Here is an 18,238-nt window from a genome sequence, read left to right as displayed (position 1 = left end):
TGATTGCCCTCAACACACAAATTAAATGAGAGTCCATTAATAGAGTTGTTAAGTTTTCAAAGCGAGAGACTACTCATAAGATTTTTAAGGTCCCTGAAAATAGTTTCAAGTTTAAGTCAAAGTTAGTGAAGCAAACGTTTCCAATGAAAGATTTAAAATAGTCTACTGAAAAATACCTGTGCATCTATCTCCCCAGTTCCCATAACATAGAAATTCTTCAAACATAGGTCTGACTTAAAATGATTTTTCTATTTCATCATCTATGTAGTGAAGAATCAGCCTGTTTCATTCAGATTCACAGTTAGTAGATACTTTCTTGTTTATTTTGATGGGTCAGTGATGGATTACATTTGTGAAAATTAATAGTACTGGATATATAATACACCTATAATAATTACTAATTATTCTATAAGGTAAAGAAGTAGGTAAAATGATTGTATAAAAGTTAAAATATTCTACTAAGTAGCTAATGAATGTACTATATTTAAAGGTACTTAATCATATCATTATAGAATTTATTTTGCAGATGGGGAAATTAAGAGGTTAAGTGACATACCCGAAGTCATACAGCTTTTTGAAGCAGAACTGGGAATCCGAAACTGCCTTTGCAAAATTATAACTGAGAAAATTATAACAGTGAGAGATCTTACCTGACTCCATCTTGCTTCTAACCTCCAAGCTGTTCCTCTTCCTTTCCTAGGAATAGGCCAAACTAACTTTGGGAGAAATTTATGGTTTAACTTGGAAACAATGGCGATAACAGCCCTTTCCCAAAACAAATCCCCTTCCTGCCTGGGGACTAGATTGCTCTTGCAGAACTAACAAATCAGCCACAAGATCAGAAGTTATGGTTTAGGTGTTTTGCAACTGGAGGCTGCAAGATTCTGACCCTCCCCAAATTTTTCCTTGGGGATAACATCACTATGGTAAAACCTTAGAACAGTGAGATATTTTGTAAACCCTGTACTCGATGGATCAGCTGGCACCACTCAGATCAATAAACTGTCTCATCTGATCTTCTGGCCCCCACCCAGGAACTGACTCAGCGCAAGAGGACAGCTTCGACTCACTCTGATTTCATCTCCCACCTGACCAATCAGCACTCGTGACTCACTGTCCCCACTACCCACCAAATTTTCCTTAAAAAGCCTGATCCCCAGGGAGACTGGTTTCAGTAATAATAAAACTCTGGTCTCCCGTCATGCAGCCAGCTCTGCGTGAATTAAACTCTATTGCAATTCTCCTGTCTTGATAAATCAGCTCTGTCTAGGCAGGGGGCAAGGAGAACCCTTTGGGGGGTTACAAGCCTCCTTGCTCCTGGTTTACTTTTTCTCATGGGTTTAATGGAATATTATTTGAATGTAACATAAAATTTGAATACACTCAGAGGAACTACAAAAATTCAAAGTTGAATTAAACTCTGGGCCATTTTGAAATTGTGATAAGACTTAGAAGCCGATTTTCATCCACTCATTATCATTGCTGAATGCCATTTGACTATATCTTACCTCTCTAGGCTTTATCAGCAATATCTAATAATTACATATCATAATGTAAACTACCAAACAATATTATTTTACTCTTTGCAAGGACTTTGGAAATAACTGGAAATTGCTTGCTTCTTTCTCTTTGTCTCTTTCTTCTGTTTTTTTGTTTTGTTTTGTTTTGTGTGTGTGTGTTTGTGTGTTTGGAAAAAATGTGAAAAATAGATATATCAGAATAAAGTCTTCGTGTAATATTATGTTAAATTATTTAATAATCAGAAAATAAAATAAAGTATTTTATTAAAAATATATATGTATAATAGTTGTATGACAAAATAAATCTTAGGCCAAATGGCTTTCTTATAATTTTGAGTAGTTTGATAAAATAAAATCATGTTAACCTACAATAGGGAAAATAATAAATTGAAAATAATAACTTGAAAATTATTTTATACCTGAAAATTATTTTAGCCTCTATTTTAAATGACTAGATTTTGTTCTGGACTAATTCAAAGAATGGCTTTTGTCACATTTAGTTTATAAAGACCCAGATACCTATTGAGATTATTTTGCCTGTGTGATTTTTTTGAAATAAAAATTTTATTGAAGTGTAAGATACAGAAAGTGCACAAAACATAAGGTAAAAGTTAATTAATACTATTTATTTTCTAATTATTGCTGGTATATAAAAATAACTATTAACGATGACCTTTTATTCTGTGCTCTCACTAAATTCACTTATTAATCCTAATGATTTACTGGTAGCTTCTTTTAAATTTTCTATGGACATAATCATGTCATTTGTGAATAATGACATCTTTATTTTTCTTTTCCTATACTCACCCCTTTTGTTTATTACTCTTGTATTATTGTTTGGCAGGGGTAAACAAACAGCATCTTTCTCTGAAAACGTTTATGTAAGTATGTCTTAACTTTTACCTTTAAATAATATTTTCACTGGATATAGAATTACAGGTTGGCTGTTATTTATTTCATTATTTTAAAAGTGTTAATCCACTCTCTCCCATCATTTCAGTTGGAAAATCAACTGTCTTATTTTTACTCATTTTAAGATAATGTGTCTATTATTCCTTCGCTTTAAGATTTTCTTAATTGTCTTTATTTTACAATCATGTGCCTTTTGTGTGGTTTACTTTGCATTTACCCTTGTTGGGTGCTGTAGTACTTCTTGAACTTGAAGCTTGATGTCTTTTGTCAATTTTGAAAAATCTTATGCCATGAATTCTTTCAATATTGCTTCTCTCTCTTATTCCCTTCTGAGGCTCCAACCACACACATATATTGGCATGTTTATTACTGCTCCAAGTATGTCTTCTGCTGTTTTTCTGCATCTTAAATCCTATTTTCTCCATGTTGCAGCTTGAACACTTTCTGCCTCAATTTAGCAATTCTCTCTTCAGCTATGTCTAATCTGCTATTAATTCCATTTATGGAATTTTAAAAACATTTATATTATTTAATATAACACAAGTACAGAAAACTTAAGAAAGTATACATAATGTCTATGAAATGAATAATCTTGGAAAGGACTACACATTTCAAGAGCCACTCCAGAGCTCTATCCATGGTCCCTGCCCAATCACAATACCCTCTAGCCCCTAGTGGTAGTCAATATTTTGACTTTTATAGTAATATAAACTTATGAAAATTTTTTTTAGCATGAGGACATTATACTAAGTGAAATAAGCCAGCCACAAAAAAAAAAAAAAAAAAACAAATACTATAGGATTCTATTTATACAAGGCCCTTAAAGTGGTAAAAATCATAGAGACAGAAAGTAGAATGGTGGTTGTCAGGAATTGATGGTGGCAGAGAGGGAATGGGGAGTTATTGTTTAATGGGTACAGAGTTTCAGTTTTACCAGATGGAGAGTTATGGAGAGGGATGGTGGTGATGGTGGCATGACATTATGAAGTATTGTACTGAATACCACTGAACTGTATGCTTAAAGTGATTAAGATAGTTAATTTTATGTTATGTGTATATCACCACCACCATGACAACAACAACAAAAAATATTTTTTTAAAAAAACCTGTAGGATGATTTAAGTCTTTAAGAGATGTCATCTTCTTTCTAGAAGGGATTCATTTTTGTCAGAGCAGGCAGTTTGATTTAGGGGAGATAGCCTTTATCCAATCTAAGATTTTGTTGGTTGAGAGCAATATTTAGTTTTATGAAGGCTGAAGTATTACTTGTTCACCTTTTTTCCAATGGTATAGCCCTTTAGGACTTCCAGCTGAAAGTATGGAATATTTACCAAGACCCCTCCTCCCTGGAAGACCCTATACTCCTATTTGGTGTTCCCAGACTTGAAGCTGCCAAAAGGTTTACTCAGCTTTTTAGCCTTTTAGTGCTGCTGATGAATCAACAGGTGCCTCAAGGAGAAACGTGGTACCACATGTTGGGTTAAAATCTCTAAATTTCCCCATCTCCAGAACCCTGGCCTCAAGTACTCACTTCCTTGGTACCTTTTAAACCATTTTTAAAACTCATTTTTTAAAACTAGCTTTTCTGGTTATTTTTATGAAGTTGTTCTGATATAAAGTAGTCTACCATAGCTGGATGTGAAAATCTTACCTATGTCCTTTGGTCTTATTCATTTAGCAAGCATTTAAGCCAAAGATATAATTACAGGCATACTTTGGAAATATTGTAGGTTTGTTTCCAGACCACTGCAATAGAGTATCACAATAGAGCAAGTCGCATGAAATTTTTTATTTCCCAGCGTATATAAAAGTTATGTTTACACTGTATTGTAGTCCATTAAGTATCTATAGCATTGTGTCCTTAAGAACAATATGTCTGAAAAACAAAGTACATACTTTAGTTTCAAATATTTTATTGCTAATAAATGCTAATGGTCATCTGAGCCTTCAGTAAGTTGAAATTTTTTGTTGGTGGAGTGATGGCCATATTGTTGATAGCTGCCGACTGATCAGGGTAGTGATTGCTGAATGTTGGATTGATTGTGGCAATTTATTAAAATAAGGCAACAGTGATTTTTGCTGCATCAATTGATTCTTCCTTTCATGAAAAATTTCTTTGTACCATATGATACTGTTTGGTAGCATTTTACCCACAGTAGAACTTATTTCAAAATTGGAGTCAATCCTCTCCAATCCTGCTACTGCCTTATCAACTAAGTTTAGGGAATATTCTCAATATTTTGTTGTCATGTCAACAATATTCACAGCATCCTCAGCAGGGGTAGATACCATCTCAAGAAACCACTTTCTTGGCTTATTCATAAGAAGCAACTCCTGATCTGCTCAGGTGGTTTTTTTTGGTTGTTGTTGTTGTTGTTTTGTTGTTGTTTTTTTTAGATTGCAGCAATTCAGTCACATCTTCACACTCCACTTCCAGCTTTAGTTGTCTTGCTATTTCCACCAGATCTTTATTTACTTCCTCCAATGAAGTCTTGAACCCCTTAAAGTTAACCATGACAGTTGGAATGAACTTTTTCCAAACTCCTGTTAATGTTATTATTTTGCTTTCCTTCCATGAATCACAAATAATCTTCATGGCATCTAGAATGGTGAATTCTTTTCAGAAGGTTTTCAATTTACTTTGCCCAGATCAATCAGAGGAATCCCTTTCTATGGCAGCTATAGCCTTATGAAATGTGTTGCTTAAATAATAAGGCTTGATAGTCAAAATTACTCCTTGATCCATGGGCTACAGAATGGATGTTGTGTCAACAGGCATAAAAAGTATTAGGCTGGGCGCAGTGGCTCACGCCCATAATCCCAGCACTTTGGGAGACCGAGGCGGGCAGATCACGAGGTCAGGAGATAGAGACCATCCTGGCTAACACAGTGAAACCGTGTCTCTACTAAAAATACAAAAAATTAGCTGAGCATGGTGGCAGGCACCTGTAGTCCCAGCTACTCAGGAGGCTGAGGCAGGAGAATGGCATGAACCCAGGAGGCGGAGCTTGCAGTGAGCCGATATCACACCACTGCACTCCAGCCTGAGTGAAGAGTGACACTCAGTCTCAAAACAAAACAAAACAAAACGTTAATCTCCTTGTACATTGCCATCAGAGCTCTTGGGTGACCAGGTTCGTTGTCAATAAAGAGTAATAAATTGAAAAGAATATTCTTTTCTGAACAATAGGTCTCAAGAGTAGGCTTAAAATATTCAGTAAGCCATGCTGTAAACAGATGTGCTGTCACTCAGGCTTTGCTTTTCCATTTATAAAGCACAGACAGAGATTTAGCATGATTGTTAAGGGCCCTGGAATTCTCAGAATGGTAAATGAGCATTGGCTTCAACTCAACTCAAATTCACCAGCTACATTAGTTTCTAGCGAGATAGTTAGCTTGTTCTTTGAAGCTTCAAAGCCAAGCATTGACTTCTCTCTAGCTATGGAAGCCGTAGATGGTATCTTCTCCCAATAGAAGGTTGTTTCACCTACATTGAAAATCTGTTATTTACTGTAGCCACTTTCATCAATCCTCTTAGCTAGATCTTCTGGATAATTTGCTGCAGCTTCTACATTTGCACTTGCTGCTTCACCTTGCGCTATAAAAGTTAAGAAGACGGCGTCTTTCCTCAGCCTTCATGAACCAACAACTACTAGCTTCCAACTTTTCTTCTGCAACTCCCTTGCCTCTCTAAGCCTTCATAAAGTTGAAGAAAGTTAGGGCCTTGCTCTGGATTGGGTTTTGGCTAAATTATGGAAATGTTGTTCCTGGTTTGATCTTCCATACAGACTACTCAAACTTTCTTGATATCAGCACTAAGGCTGTTTTACTATTTTATCATTCATGTGTTCACTGGAGTAGCACTTATCATTTTCTTCCTGAATTTTTCCTTTGCATTCACACCTTGGCTAACTGGCACAAGAGGCCTAGCTTTCAGCTTATCTCTGCTTTTGACATGTCTTCCTCACTGTCTGATCATTTCTAGCTTTTGATTTAAAATGAGAGACTTGTGACTCTTCCTTTCACTTGAACACTTAGAGGCTATTATAGGGTTATTAATTGGCTTAATTTCAATATTGTTGTGTCTCAGGGAATAGGGAGGCCCAGGAAAGGGAGAGAGATGGGGGAGCGGCTGGTCATTGGAGCACTCAGAACACACACAACATGTATTGATTATTTGCCTTTTTACATGGGCATGGTTCATGACATCCCAAAAACAGTTACAATAGTAACATCTAAGATTGCTGATCACAGGTCACCATAACAGATATAATAATAATGAAACCAGAATATTGTGACAATTACCAAAGTGAGCACATGATGTTGGAAAAATGGCACCGATAGACTTGCTTGACACAGGGTTGCCACAAACCTTCAATTTGTGAGAAAATGCAGTATCTGCCGAGAAGAGTAAAGTGAAGCGCAATAAAACGAGGTATGCCTGTACACTGTTTAGTTGTTTTTTAAGTGGACTTCTAAAGCAATGCACGTACTAGACAATGTCTTAAACTTTGTGTATCCCTGTGCATATACTTTTTTTTTTTGAGACAGGGTCTCTCTCCCATTGCCCAGGTGGGAGTACAGTGGTGTGATTATAGCTCATTGCAGCAGCCTCAACCTCCTGGGCTCAAGCGACCCTCTCGCCTCACTTTTTGAGTTCTTACTATGTTGTGCTGGCAGGTCTCAAACTCCTGGGCTCAGCTCACCTTGGCTTCTCAAAGTGCTGGGATTACAGGCATGTACCCCAGCCTGTACATACGCACCTGGCCTACATACGCTTCAAGGTTAGAAAGGATCTTACAGCTATCTGTTTGGGCTGTCTATGTATCATATCATGTTTTGTTTCATCCGTTAATGTTATTTAATAATAAGAAGTCTAAGAATATACTATCATGTTGAAAGAATTTAATTCCTAAGTTTTTATTTCTATGTTGATGTAGATATGCAAAGGAATAAAATGTTCTAAAGTAAAAGAGAAGTATTAGCAGATTAAGTTTTCTCTCTCACACACATACACACGCACACACACACAGCATGTAATATTTACAAAAGCTTTGATTAACACAGGGAGCTACATTTCCTATTGAATGGTATTGTGCTCACTGATATAGTACTCACCTGGTATTTATACAGTCAATAGGCATCTCTTTATAACTAACCCAAATATTACCACACCAGTGTGTGTAGAACTACAGGCAAGCTGCTCAGCAGGTACAGGGCACCAAAGCCACAAGATACAGAGAAGTCTTACAGCATGTCTTAAGCACTTAATCTCAAAAACAAATCCGAGTTATTCCATTAATTTCCATTTTCCCCTAATGTTTTACTTGTTATAATTTTCTACACTCTCATTTTGAAAAAAAAATTATAACATTGATCAGAATGGGCCTCCAACTTTTTTTCCCTGCCACTCCTCAACCCCTCTTTAAATTCTATGGTACACCTCTTTCATGCAAGGGATGTATTACTAATAATGGTAGTGTGCAAAAACTAAAATCTTAATAGTACAATATTTATTTTTATTTATTTTATTTCTTTATTATTTTTTGAGACAAGGTCTCACTATTTGCCCAGGCTAGAGTGAAGTTACATGATTTCAGCTCACTGCAACTTCCACCTCCTGGGCTCAAGTGATCCTCCCACTTCAGCCTCCCAAGTAGCTGGGACTACAGGTACATGCCACCACTCTTGGCTAATTTTTGTATTTTTTGTAGAGACAGGGTTCTTGCTATGTTGCCCAGGGTAGTCTTGAACTCCTGGGTTCAAGTGATCCACCCACCTCAGCCTCCCAAAGTGCTGGGATGACAGGCATGAGCCACCACATCCGATCACTTAAGAAGATCACTGTTTAAATGCAGTCTATTTGGCATTCTTTTTTTAAATAAAAAAATTTACTCATTAATTTATTCATTTTTAAATGAATGGTTATTAAGCTGCCTATAAATTGAGTCTAACTTTTTTTGAGTGCGAGACAGCATACTAAATATTAGATATTTTACTCTAAAATGAAGGTCAAGTGATCAAATAATGGATTATGAGACTATTAAAAATTCAAAATATCCATGGAAATTATAAAAACTGAATAACAGAGAAAAATGGATGCCCATTCTATAAACTATACTACAGATATCATTTGGTGATATTTTTGATAGCATAAGTTTTGGGTTGTACCTCTTCTGGAATCTTGGGCCATTAAGTCTCTAAATTACTTTTAATCTGTCCTAAAGCCTGCAAAAATATAAGATGGAATCTGGAGTTACACAGTAATTCTCATAGCCTTGCATGTGAATTATTTATTAAATTCTTGAACAGTATTGCCATTTGAAACAATGCATAAACCCAGATCAATCTTTGGATTTGAAACTATTATTAAAATAACATTTTTAAAGTATCAAGGGATAATCCTGATGTTATGCCAATGATAGTTTCTGAATCATTTCCTTCATTTTTATACTAAAAATGACCAAGTTTGAAAATAATAGTAATATTACAAAAATGAGTCTTTGCCTAGGCTTAGAAGATATCCTATATTGCTATTTAGATTCTTTTCTCAAAAGAAAAAATTGCTTTCTACCAGGGAATTCAGTTATCTGTACCATGATGAAAAAATTTTGGTATTGCATGCCAACAGTGTCACCCAGGACCATTGAATTACCTGTTAAAGCTCCTGTAATCAGGCAGTTCTGCCTTTCCTTCAGGCTTGAAAAGTTTAGGATATAAAGCCTCTAAAAGCTCCGGATCATTGCTAATGGCTTGTTCCCAGGGAGATTGATAGTACTTAGGGACAGCTGTGGTGTTGAATTTTTCAGGAGGAATTTCCTTCAGTGGTCCAGAATATCCTTTGGAAAAATATAGCAAAAGTAAGTAAGCACTGTGCCCGAGAGTTACTAACCTCCACCTAACATTTTACCATGTTTGATTTTTCATGCTGGGATAAATTTATGAAGCATGCATCCTTTTCATGATCCCTTAGAAAACAGCAGTCTGCAAGTGTTAAGACATTTTAGAGCTCCTGTAAGCTTATGGAACTTTAAAAAGAAACCATTTTTCTTAATGTTTAATTTTTCCAAATTATACAGTTTTTTCTTGACTGTCTTAGTATATTTATTTTTCCAGTAAAACTGTTCATTTAGTTTTCTAAAAATTGTGCTCCTTGCATTAATTCACACTAGACTTTAGATACCACAATTAATTAATTTAAAAATGTTAATATTGAGTGCCTATTGTAGTCTAAGGTAGGGGAAATCGCAATGCAGACAAAATCTCCCTCCTCCCAGAGCTGATTCTTTAGAGGTGATGTTTGGGTCTTGTCTGTCTTCAATTGCTGAGTGCTCTGTAAAATGTTTGAGCTTCAAGAAGATGAAGTAACTTGTTACCACGGCCTTATTCAGGCCCAGCTCTTCTTATCTCCCAATGTACCCATCCCCTTTTTATTTTGTTCCTCAAGATTTCTTACCTAGCTTTTCTGCTTCTGATCTCACCTCCCCAGTTTATTCTTCCCATAACAGCTGGGAATTTTCTGTAAATACTGTTTAAAAGTCACGGAAATTCTTGGCATAGATCTTTAAACCTTTTTCACATGCATAGAGTGACTCTCTTCCAGTTTTCTAAGGCACAGTTATCTACTTTCTGTTTACACTGCCGTATTACCTAGTTATATCCCTGCAATTCTCTCTTCCACCATGTCAAATCCCTTTACCATTTGATGACTTCTACTTTTAGATTTCTCTGATGCTCTTTCCCATCTCTGCAATAATTTTGATTTTCTTCTGTCAAAGCATGCCTATCTCCTCTTTACACTAAAATGTTTGTCTCCTCCAAAAAAAAGCCCCTTCCTGATAATTCCATGTCTAAACAGTTATTTGTGATTATTTAATTTTCTTCAGATTGCCTCCAGTATCTAATAGAAATCTTTTTGTGTAGGCTCCTTTTCTCTGCTTACCACTTAAATACTGTTGTTCCTCAAAGCTCTTTTCTTACACAATGCACTCTACCTAGAAAATTCCATTTATATTCATAGCTTCAATTGTGACCTATGTATTGATAATTCTGACTTTTTAAAAAAATAATCAAGCCCTCTACTCAATTATTTACTATATTTATCAAAATAAATGATCCACTGGCACCCTTTATAACCTGTCTAGACCTAAATGCAGCCATTTTCTAATATATTCTGCTTCTTTTTCTATTTTGGTCATTTTAGCAAATGTTATCACTTTACTCTCAGATGCCCAAGACAGAGCATTATCCGAAAGTCTCCCTCATCCCCACAACAAATCACAAAGTGTTACCAACTATACTACCTAAGGATTTCTAAAATAGTGGCTCTCAAATTATTGTTTGTCTGAATTATCTTGGATACGCATTTAAAATGTAGATAAGGGTCAGCCCCCTGCCCAGCCAGCCGCCCCGTCCGGGAGGTGAGGGGCACCTCTGCCCGGCCGCCCCTACTGGGAAGTGAGGAGCCCCTCTGCCCGGCCACCACCCCATCTGGGAGGTGTACCCAACAGCTCATTGAGAACGGGCCATGATGACAATGGCAGTTTTGTGGAATAGAAAAGGGGGAAAGGTGGGGAAAAGATTGAGAAATCGGATGGTTGCTGTGTCTGTGTAGAAAGAAGTAGACATGGGAGACTTTTCATTTTGTTCTGTACTAAGAAAAATTCTTCTGCCTTGGGATCCTGTTGATCTATGACCTTACCCCCAACCCTGTGCTCTCTGAAACATGTGCTGTGTCCACTCAGGGTTAAACGGATTAAGGGCGGTACAAGATGTGCTTTGTTAAACAGATGCTTGAAGGCAGCATGCTCGTTAAGAGTCATCACCACTCCCTAATCTCAAGTACCCAGGGACACAAACACTCTGCCTAGGAAAACCAGAGACTTTTGTTCACTTGTTTATCTGCCGACCTTCCCTCCACTATTGTCCTTTGACCCTGCCAAATCCTCCTCTGCGAGAAACACCCAAGAATGATCAATAAAAAAAAACAAAAACAAAAACAAAAACAAAAAACAAACAAACAAAAAAAAACAATCAATTAAATGAATGAAAAAAATTTAAAAAAATAAAACGTAGATAATAGGATCCTCCCTCCAGAAGTCTGGCTTCAGTGAGTCTCAGGTATGACCTAAAACTCCAATGTTTAACAAACTCTCATACAAATCTTATGCAGGTGGTCTACAAACAGAACAACGAGGAACATTGCTCTAAAAAATTCTCTTTACATTTCCGTTACTCCTGCCCTGGGTCAGGTCCAGGTGTCTCTTGCCTGGGTGTTCGCCACAGCTTCAACACTAATCCTTTAGTTCTAACCCTCTCCCAGCCAGCCTCCACACTGCTGCCCCAGGAGACCTTCCTAACTGGCCAGCTCTTCCCCTGCTCAGGGGACCCTAATGCCTCCCAGGACAAAATCGCAACCACTCAGCATGACCCATGTGGCCCTTAAGCCCATCCAGCCTCACCGCCTGCTTTCTCCTTTCACACTCTTTGCTCCAGGACTATGGATCTAGTTACTTGTTGCTTGGGGTGCCCCTTATGCCCCTCTACTTGGTCCATTCATTTCCTGTGCCTGGACTGTTCTCCCTACTTCTTGTCATGTGCAAATTTCTACTGTAAGCCTTGGCTTCAGGTCACCCTTCTATGCAGCCATTCCTGCCTCCCCAAGGAAAGAGTTCTCTTTCCTGTGTCTTGTCTTTGTATATTATATGTAATTCTATAACCATAACTACCACATTTTATTTCCTATTCCTTTCCTGGAGTTGAACAGAGGTAAGACCTTTAAAAACTGGACAATTTTAAGTTTTATAAAATTTGTTTAAAATTCCTCAAAATCCCACCACCCTAACACAAGTATTTAGTTTTGTGTATTTTCTTCCAGTTTTTCTTCACCCGTAAATGTAATGATCACATAACTAGAACATCTAGTGTAATATTATGTTTTTCCCCCAAATTTGTTTAAAATACTTTTAAATGTTTCTGTATCATGTTCATAATTATTTTAAGGGTTTCACAATAATCTATTAAATTAAGAAACCATGGTTATGTAATCTTTTCCCATTTTTGAACATTCAAAGCTTTCTAATTTCTTTTTATAGATATCATTAAATAACAACTTTTTTCTTTTTTGATATGCTGAGTTATCTACAGAAAAGAATGTGCTTATATTTAACCTCACAGAAATATTACAATTCAGCAATGCCATATGTCTGCATTTCTTGTTTGATTTTTAAATATGTTTTAATATAACTGAAATTTAGATAAATTTTATTTTTACAGTATTATGGCATTTTCATACTCTTATTTATTCATGTATGGAAAAAGTTGGCTTTTTGATACATAGTTGGCTAATCACTATAGCAAATTAATTTGCTAAATTGGAATAATTATAGTTTGTTTACTGAGCTTATTGTACTTTTCAACTTATCTACTCAGAAGGAAGAATCCATTTGTACTCTTGCCTTGTAGTAAAGTACATAATAATACCCAAACTCCCCATTTTCTTACTCTATATTGCATAGACATTTTCTAATATTTAATAATTGGATACTAGCTCTAAATAGGTACATAAATTAGTGCTTTAAAAATTTCTCTTAAGTTAAACATTGCATGTCCTCATTCATATGTGGAAGCTAAAAAAGGTTGATCTCCTAGGCGTGAAAAGTAGGACAGAGGATACTAGAGGCTGGGAACAGTAGAGAGAAGTGGGGACAAGAGAGATTTGTTAAAGAATGCAAAATTATAGCTAGACAGGAGGAATAAGCTCTAGTCTTCTATAACACTGTAGGGTGTTATAAGAATAATACATAGTTATTTATATATAAATTTATATACAAATAAGAATAATATATAGTTCAGATAGCTAGAAGGAGGATATTGAATACTTCCAACACAAAGAAATAATAAATATTTGAGATGATGGATATTTATCAAAACATCACTATGTACCCCAAGAATATGTACAATTATTACACGTCAATTTAAACAATATTAATTAGGGCTATAACAGCTGCGTTGGAGGTACATCTTTGAGGTTCCGTTAAATGAGAAAATTAAGATACAGAAAAGTGTGTTGAATATACCATTTAATAAAGCATGCAGTTTTCCCCCCACAAAGTCTCTCTCTGGATATATATAAACATACATATACAACCACACACATATTTACTCCTGATGGTCAATAAAATGCACATATGATGTTGAATTATATACACAGAAAGTGAAAATATAAATATTCTTTGGACATTTGCTCTATCTCTCTATGTCTATTAATTCTTTGAAGATAGAGATTCATTCTTCTATTCATTTTGTGATTCCATAGTGTACAGTAAAGACTACATAATAAAAGTTCTAAGTGATGACAGCACTAAATTGTATCAACATTCACTTTTCCATATGTCCTCTCTCTTTCCTATTTAATAAAAAAAAAAACTCCAAAAAGTAAGCAGGGATTGTAGTACAGTGGTTGGAGCTCAGATAGTATCTGTGTATTCTATTGCATAAGAAGGATGTAAAGGTGGATGGGGAAAGAATTAACTTTAACTGAGTGCTTATTATATGTTAGGGACTATTCGCATACCATCACACTTACTTTGCACAGTGACCCTGTAAAGTGAGATTTCTTTCTCTATTTTACAGATTGAGGAAACTAGGGCCCAAAGAGATGTATTTCCTTTCCCAGCATGGTAGTAAAACGGGAAGAGCCATAGGGTTGAACCCAGATCTGTCTGATTCTAAACCTTATTTCTTTTCTCATGTGGTTGATGATGTAGATACAGACCCTATTACCTGCTTTTCTGCCATAACTTTTGTTGAAAGCTACCAGAGAACTTTATTAAAATAATCCATTTCAGAATTGTATGCATTTTAATTGTGCCTAATTGGTTTCCTTCAGTATTATTTTGCTAAGTCTATCCACAGTTTTTCTCATGGTGTTCATTAAGAATGCTCTAATACCTTATTTTTAAATAATATTTAATGTTGTACAGGTGCTGTACCTGTATAACATTATCTCAAAATATTTACATATTTTCAAAAATAGTATTACATTTGAGAAGAATGCTGAGTACTTTTGCTAAATTTACTGCTTATTTTACAAAAATTAGACATATATCTTTAGTTTCAAGATATAACTATTTTAAATTTTGAAATCTATACACTACTCTTGAGGAAATGCTTGAATTTTCAAAGACACTATAGGTTACTTTGAAAAGTTGTCTAATTAGATAATGTAATTTTTTGAAAGATGTCCTATTTTAATGCCCAACATTATTTATAAAGACTATAAACTGACTGAATAAGGAGTTGATTCTCTTTTAAAATGATAAACAAATGTATACTCTTTAGGAGCTGCGTTGAAAGTCCTTTGAGGGAACAGAGAAAACAAAAACAATCTCCATAAGGTCTGTTGACATGAGGCAGTTGTAAATTTGGTACCAGATCTGGGCTTAATTCTTTTTTGTTTTTTTATTTATTTTTTGTAGAGATAGGGTCTTGTTATGTTGCCCAGGCTGGTCTCGAGCTCCTGGCCTAAAGTGATCCTCCTCAGCCTCCCAAAGTGCTGGTATTATAGCTGTGAGCCACTGTGCCTGGCCCTAATTCTTTTTTCTCTTGTAATTTTAATTTAAAAGATTTTTATTTTTAACTTTTGTGGGTACATAATAGGTGTATGTATTTATGGGGTTCATTAGATATTTTGATAACAGCATGCAATGTGCAATAACCACATCAGGATAAATGGGGTTTCCATCATCTTAAGCATTTATTCTTTATGTTATAAACAATCCAGTTATACTCTTTTAGTTATTGTAAAATGTACAATTAGGTTACTATTGACTATGGTCACCCTGTTGTGCTGTCAAATACTAGGTCTTATTCATTCTTTGTTGCTTCATAGACATTCATAACCTCAACGTCTTAATTTATAAAATGAGGATTGTAATTAATATGTCATAGAGTTACTGCAAAATTAAAGAAGACAATATATATCACAGCACTTTATAAATCGTACAGTCCTATACAAATAGGATTTCAATATAATTACAAATTACTTATTATAATTTTCAATATAGCAGGTGATTAACAGACCATCTAAAACAAAGAACGTATGGCTACTATAAATGTTTTATGTGATTCCTTTAGGTCTGAATTTTTGCATTTGTCTTGTATTTATCCAAAAAAGAAATTTTTTTTTGAGTCGGGGTCTTACTCTGTTACCCAGGCTGGAGTGCAGTGGTGTGATCATGGCTCACTGCAGCCCCCACCTCCTGGGCTCAAATGATCCTCCTACCCCAGCCCCCCAAGTAGCTGGGACTACAAGTGTGCACCACCATACCCAGCTAAATTTTGTATTTATTGTAGAAACTAGGTTTCACCATGTGATCCAGGCTGGTCTCAAACTTGTGGGCTCAGGTGATCCACCCACCTCAGTCTCCCAAAGTGCTGGGATTGGGAGTCACCGTGCCTGGGGCCCAAAAACATACTTAATGAGAAAAGATATATTATTTAAATACTATTTAATAAAGGCTTTAAATGCCTTGAGTCATATCATTAGGTACACAGAAATTTTATTGCTCTATTGGTAAGGGGATTGGTTACCTGGAGCAATGTTGTCTGGATTTGGAGGGCTTCGTGGATCTGGGGTGTTGGGAGGAGTCAAGGGGGCTTGCTGCGAACCACCTTCCAAGTTACTTCCATCCACTTTCCCATTCTGCATAGCAATACTGTGCTGTATTTAATCAAAAGTAAACTCTGCTGAAAACTCAAAAATGTAAGCACAATAATAGGAGCTATGTATGCAAAACTTCAATTATATATTTATAATTTAAATGCAATGTCACTTCATTACTTCCTGGGACCTCAATAATTTTTTTCATAGTAAGATGGTTGCGCACTTGAATGAGAAGATTTACTGATATCAGTCTAAGATCTATTTTATGATGACAGTCCACTTAATAATGATTAGAGCTGAAATTGAGACTTACTGTGTGCCAGGCACTGTGTGTAGTGGTTCATACCAATCATTTCATTTTCTATTCAGACCATCCCTATGAGATAAATGTATTTAATTTTTGAATCCTTACTAATCTAATAATGTAGAGCATACTGGCTAAGCATTTGGCCTAGTAAATCTTATCTTCCATTGTATTTATATTTGGGCTTTAATTACATTTTTTAACGTCTAGAAAGTTTAAAAATCTAACCTGAAATTTCAACGGCAATCATATGTACTCCAAAAAAACACAAAAATCATTTATATTTTAACTTGCATAGACTTGCAAAAGGAAAAATTTTTGATTTTTAGAAAATAAAATGCTGAAAAAAGACATTTGTCTTTTAAATTTTGATAAATTTGTTTTACTATTACAGGATTTATTCTATGGCAATAATATAGCACCTTAAAAATGTTCAGTTTGCATTTTAAGAAAAAAATAGACATCGTAGTAGGTTATGTCCTCAAAAGTATAGCCAAGTTTTATTCTCATAATAAATCATTGTTTTAATTGCATATAGGAAATATGTGTATTTTAAAAAGAAGCGATTAGGTCAAATTATCTTTTAACTTCAAAAATAAAAATTTAGTAAAAAGCATAGCAATTAGACACTGATTTTGACTCTTTTGTGTGTGACATACAGAAAATCTTTCATTTTTTAATTTCTATATTTGTTTGTAAGATTCTGTGATGAAATATACCTTTACATTTTAACACTTATTTAACTTTATAGCAATTTCAGGATAGAATACAATTTTGTTTTAAAATTTAAATACTTACCATAACTAAAGGCCATAAATTAAGATCCTCACTTAATAAAATTATGAAGGAAATAAAGTTTATCTCCATTTTTATGCTTCACCCACACAGCCCCTCCCCAAGGGCTTTTGCATTCATGTTAATCTCTGCAGCATTCCAAAAAAGCCTACTTTCAAAGCAGTAGTCCAAATTTGAGCCTTTGTTCTTTCGTCTGCTTCATCAAAGCCCACATTTGGGCAGGGCAGAAAATGACAATGATAAAATCTTCATGAATAAATTATACTTATAAAATATTGATAGTCTGATGATATACTAACTTCCCAGGAACATATATATATTTTCAACGAATAGCTTTTTAAACAAAAATACTTAATCTCTATTTGAATTTTAAAAGATCTATTTTAGGAAGGAATTCTCTTAGAGCTGTCTCTGCCTGAGGTTAAAACTTACAGCAAAAATATTACGACTTTTAAACATTTTTAAAACTTTAAACATCGCATGCCTAATTGCAAACTCATCATCATGTTCACACTTTATTGCATACTGAATAAGCCTAAATGTTTTAGCCTTGCACTGAGACCTGCCTACCTAGTCTCATCAGTTTTTAAAGATGTACCCTAAGCTTAAAACCAAACGACTTATAATTCCCCAATTATCTTGTATGCTTTTCTACCTTTGATCATAGATCAAGATTCCCCCATTATCTTGTATGTTTCTCCACCTTTCTACCTTTGATCTTTGATCATAGGAGTTCCCCTAGCAAGAGGACCCCTCTCCGTCATTACCATGGTCGGCTCTGTCGTGATTTAAAAAACACCCCTTCCCTTATTCTTCCTCCCCTTCCAATAAAAAGTTTTTTGTCTTTCTTCTCGCTGCTCCCATATCATTTACTATAATTCACCTTTAAAATAATATTTTGTGTCCTGTTTCATTTACTAGCTTGTTAGCTACTTGAGAACAGGGAATTTCATTTTGCCCATATGTCTTTTACAAAGCCTAAGATGGTGCCTTATATAGCACAAGCAGTCAGCGAATATTAGCTGAATTTTTAGTGAATAA

The 18,238-nt window shown here is 35.3% G+C and overlaps 1 protein-coding gene across 1 annotated transcript in view; it reads right to left on the bottom strand.

Moving 5' to 3' along the window:
- The window catches only part of MYOZ2 (myozenin 2), a 51,255-nt gene that overhangs the window by 12,837 nt on the left and 20,180 nt on the right, over positions 1–18,238 (bottom strand). Inside the window, exons 4-5 of the mRNA XM_001148878.5 lie at positions 16,026–16,155; positions 9,088–9,271 (exon numbers count right to left, since the gene is read on the bottom strand). Coding sequence (XP_001148878.1) covers positions 9,088–9,271; positions 16,026–16,155 — 314 coding nt within the window. The remainder of the gene's footprint in view (positions 1–9,087; positions 9,272–16,025; positions 16,156–18,238) is intronic.

This window comes from Pan troglodytes, chromosome 3, assembly GCF_028858775.2.
Source record: "Pan troglodytes isolate AG18354 chromosome 3, NHGRI_mPanTro3-v2.0_pri, whole genome shotgun sequence".
In the NCBI taxonomy this organism is placed as follows: domain Eukaryota; kingdom Metazoa; phylum Chordata; class Mammalia; order Primates; family Hominidae; genus Pan; species Pan troglodytes.
This window is presented reverse-complemented; position numbering and strand designations above follow the sequence as displayed.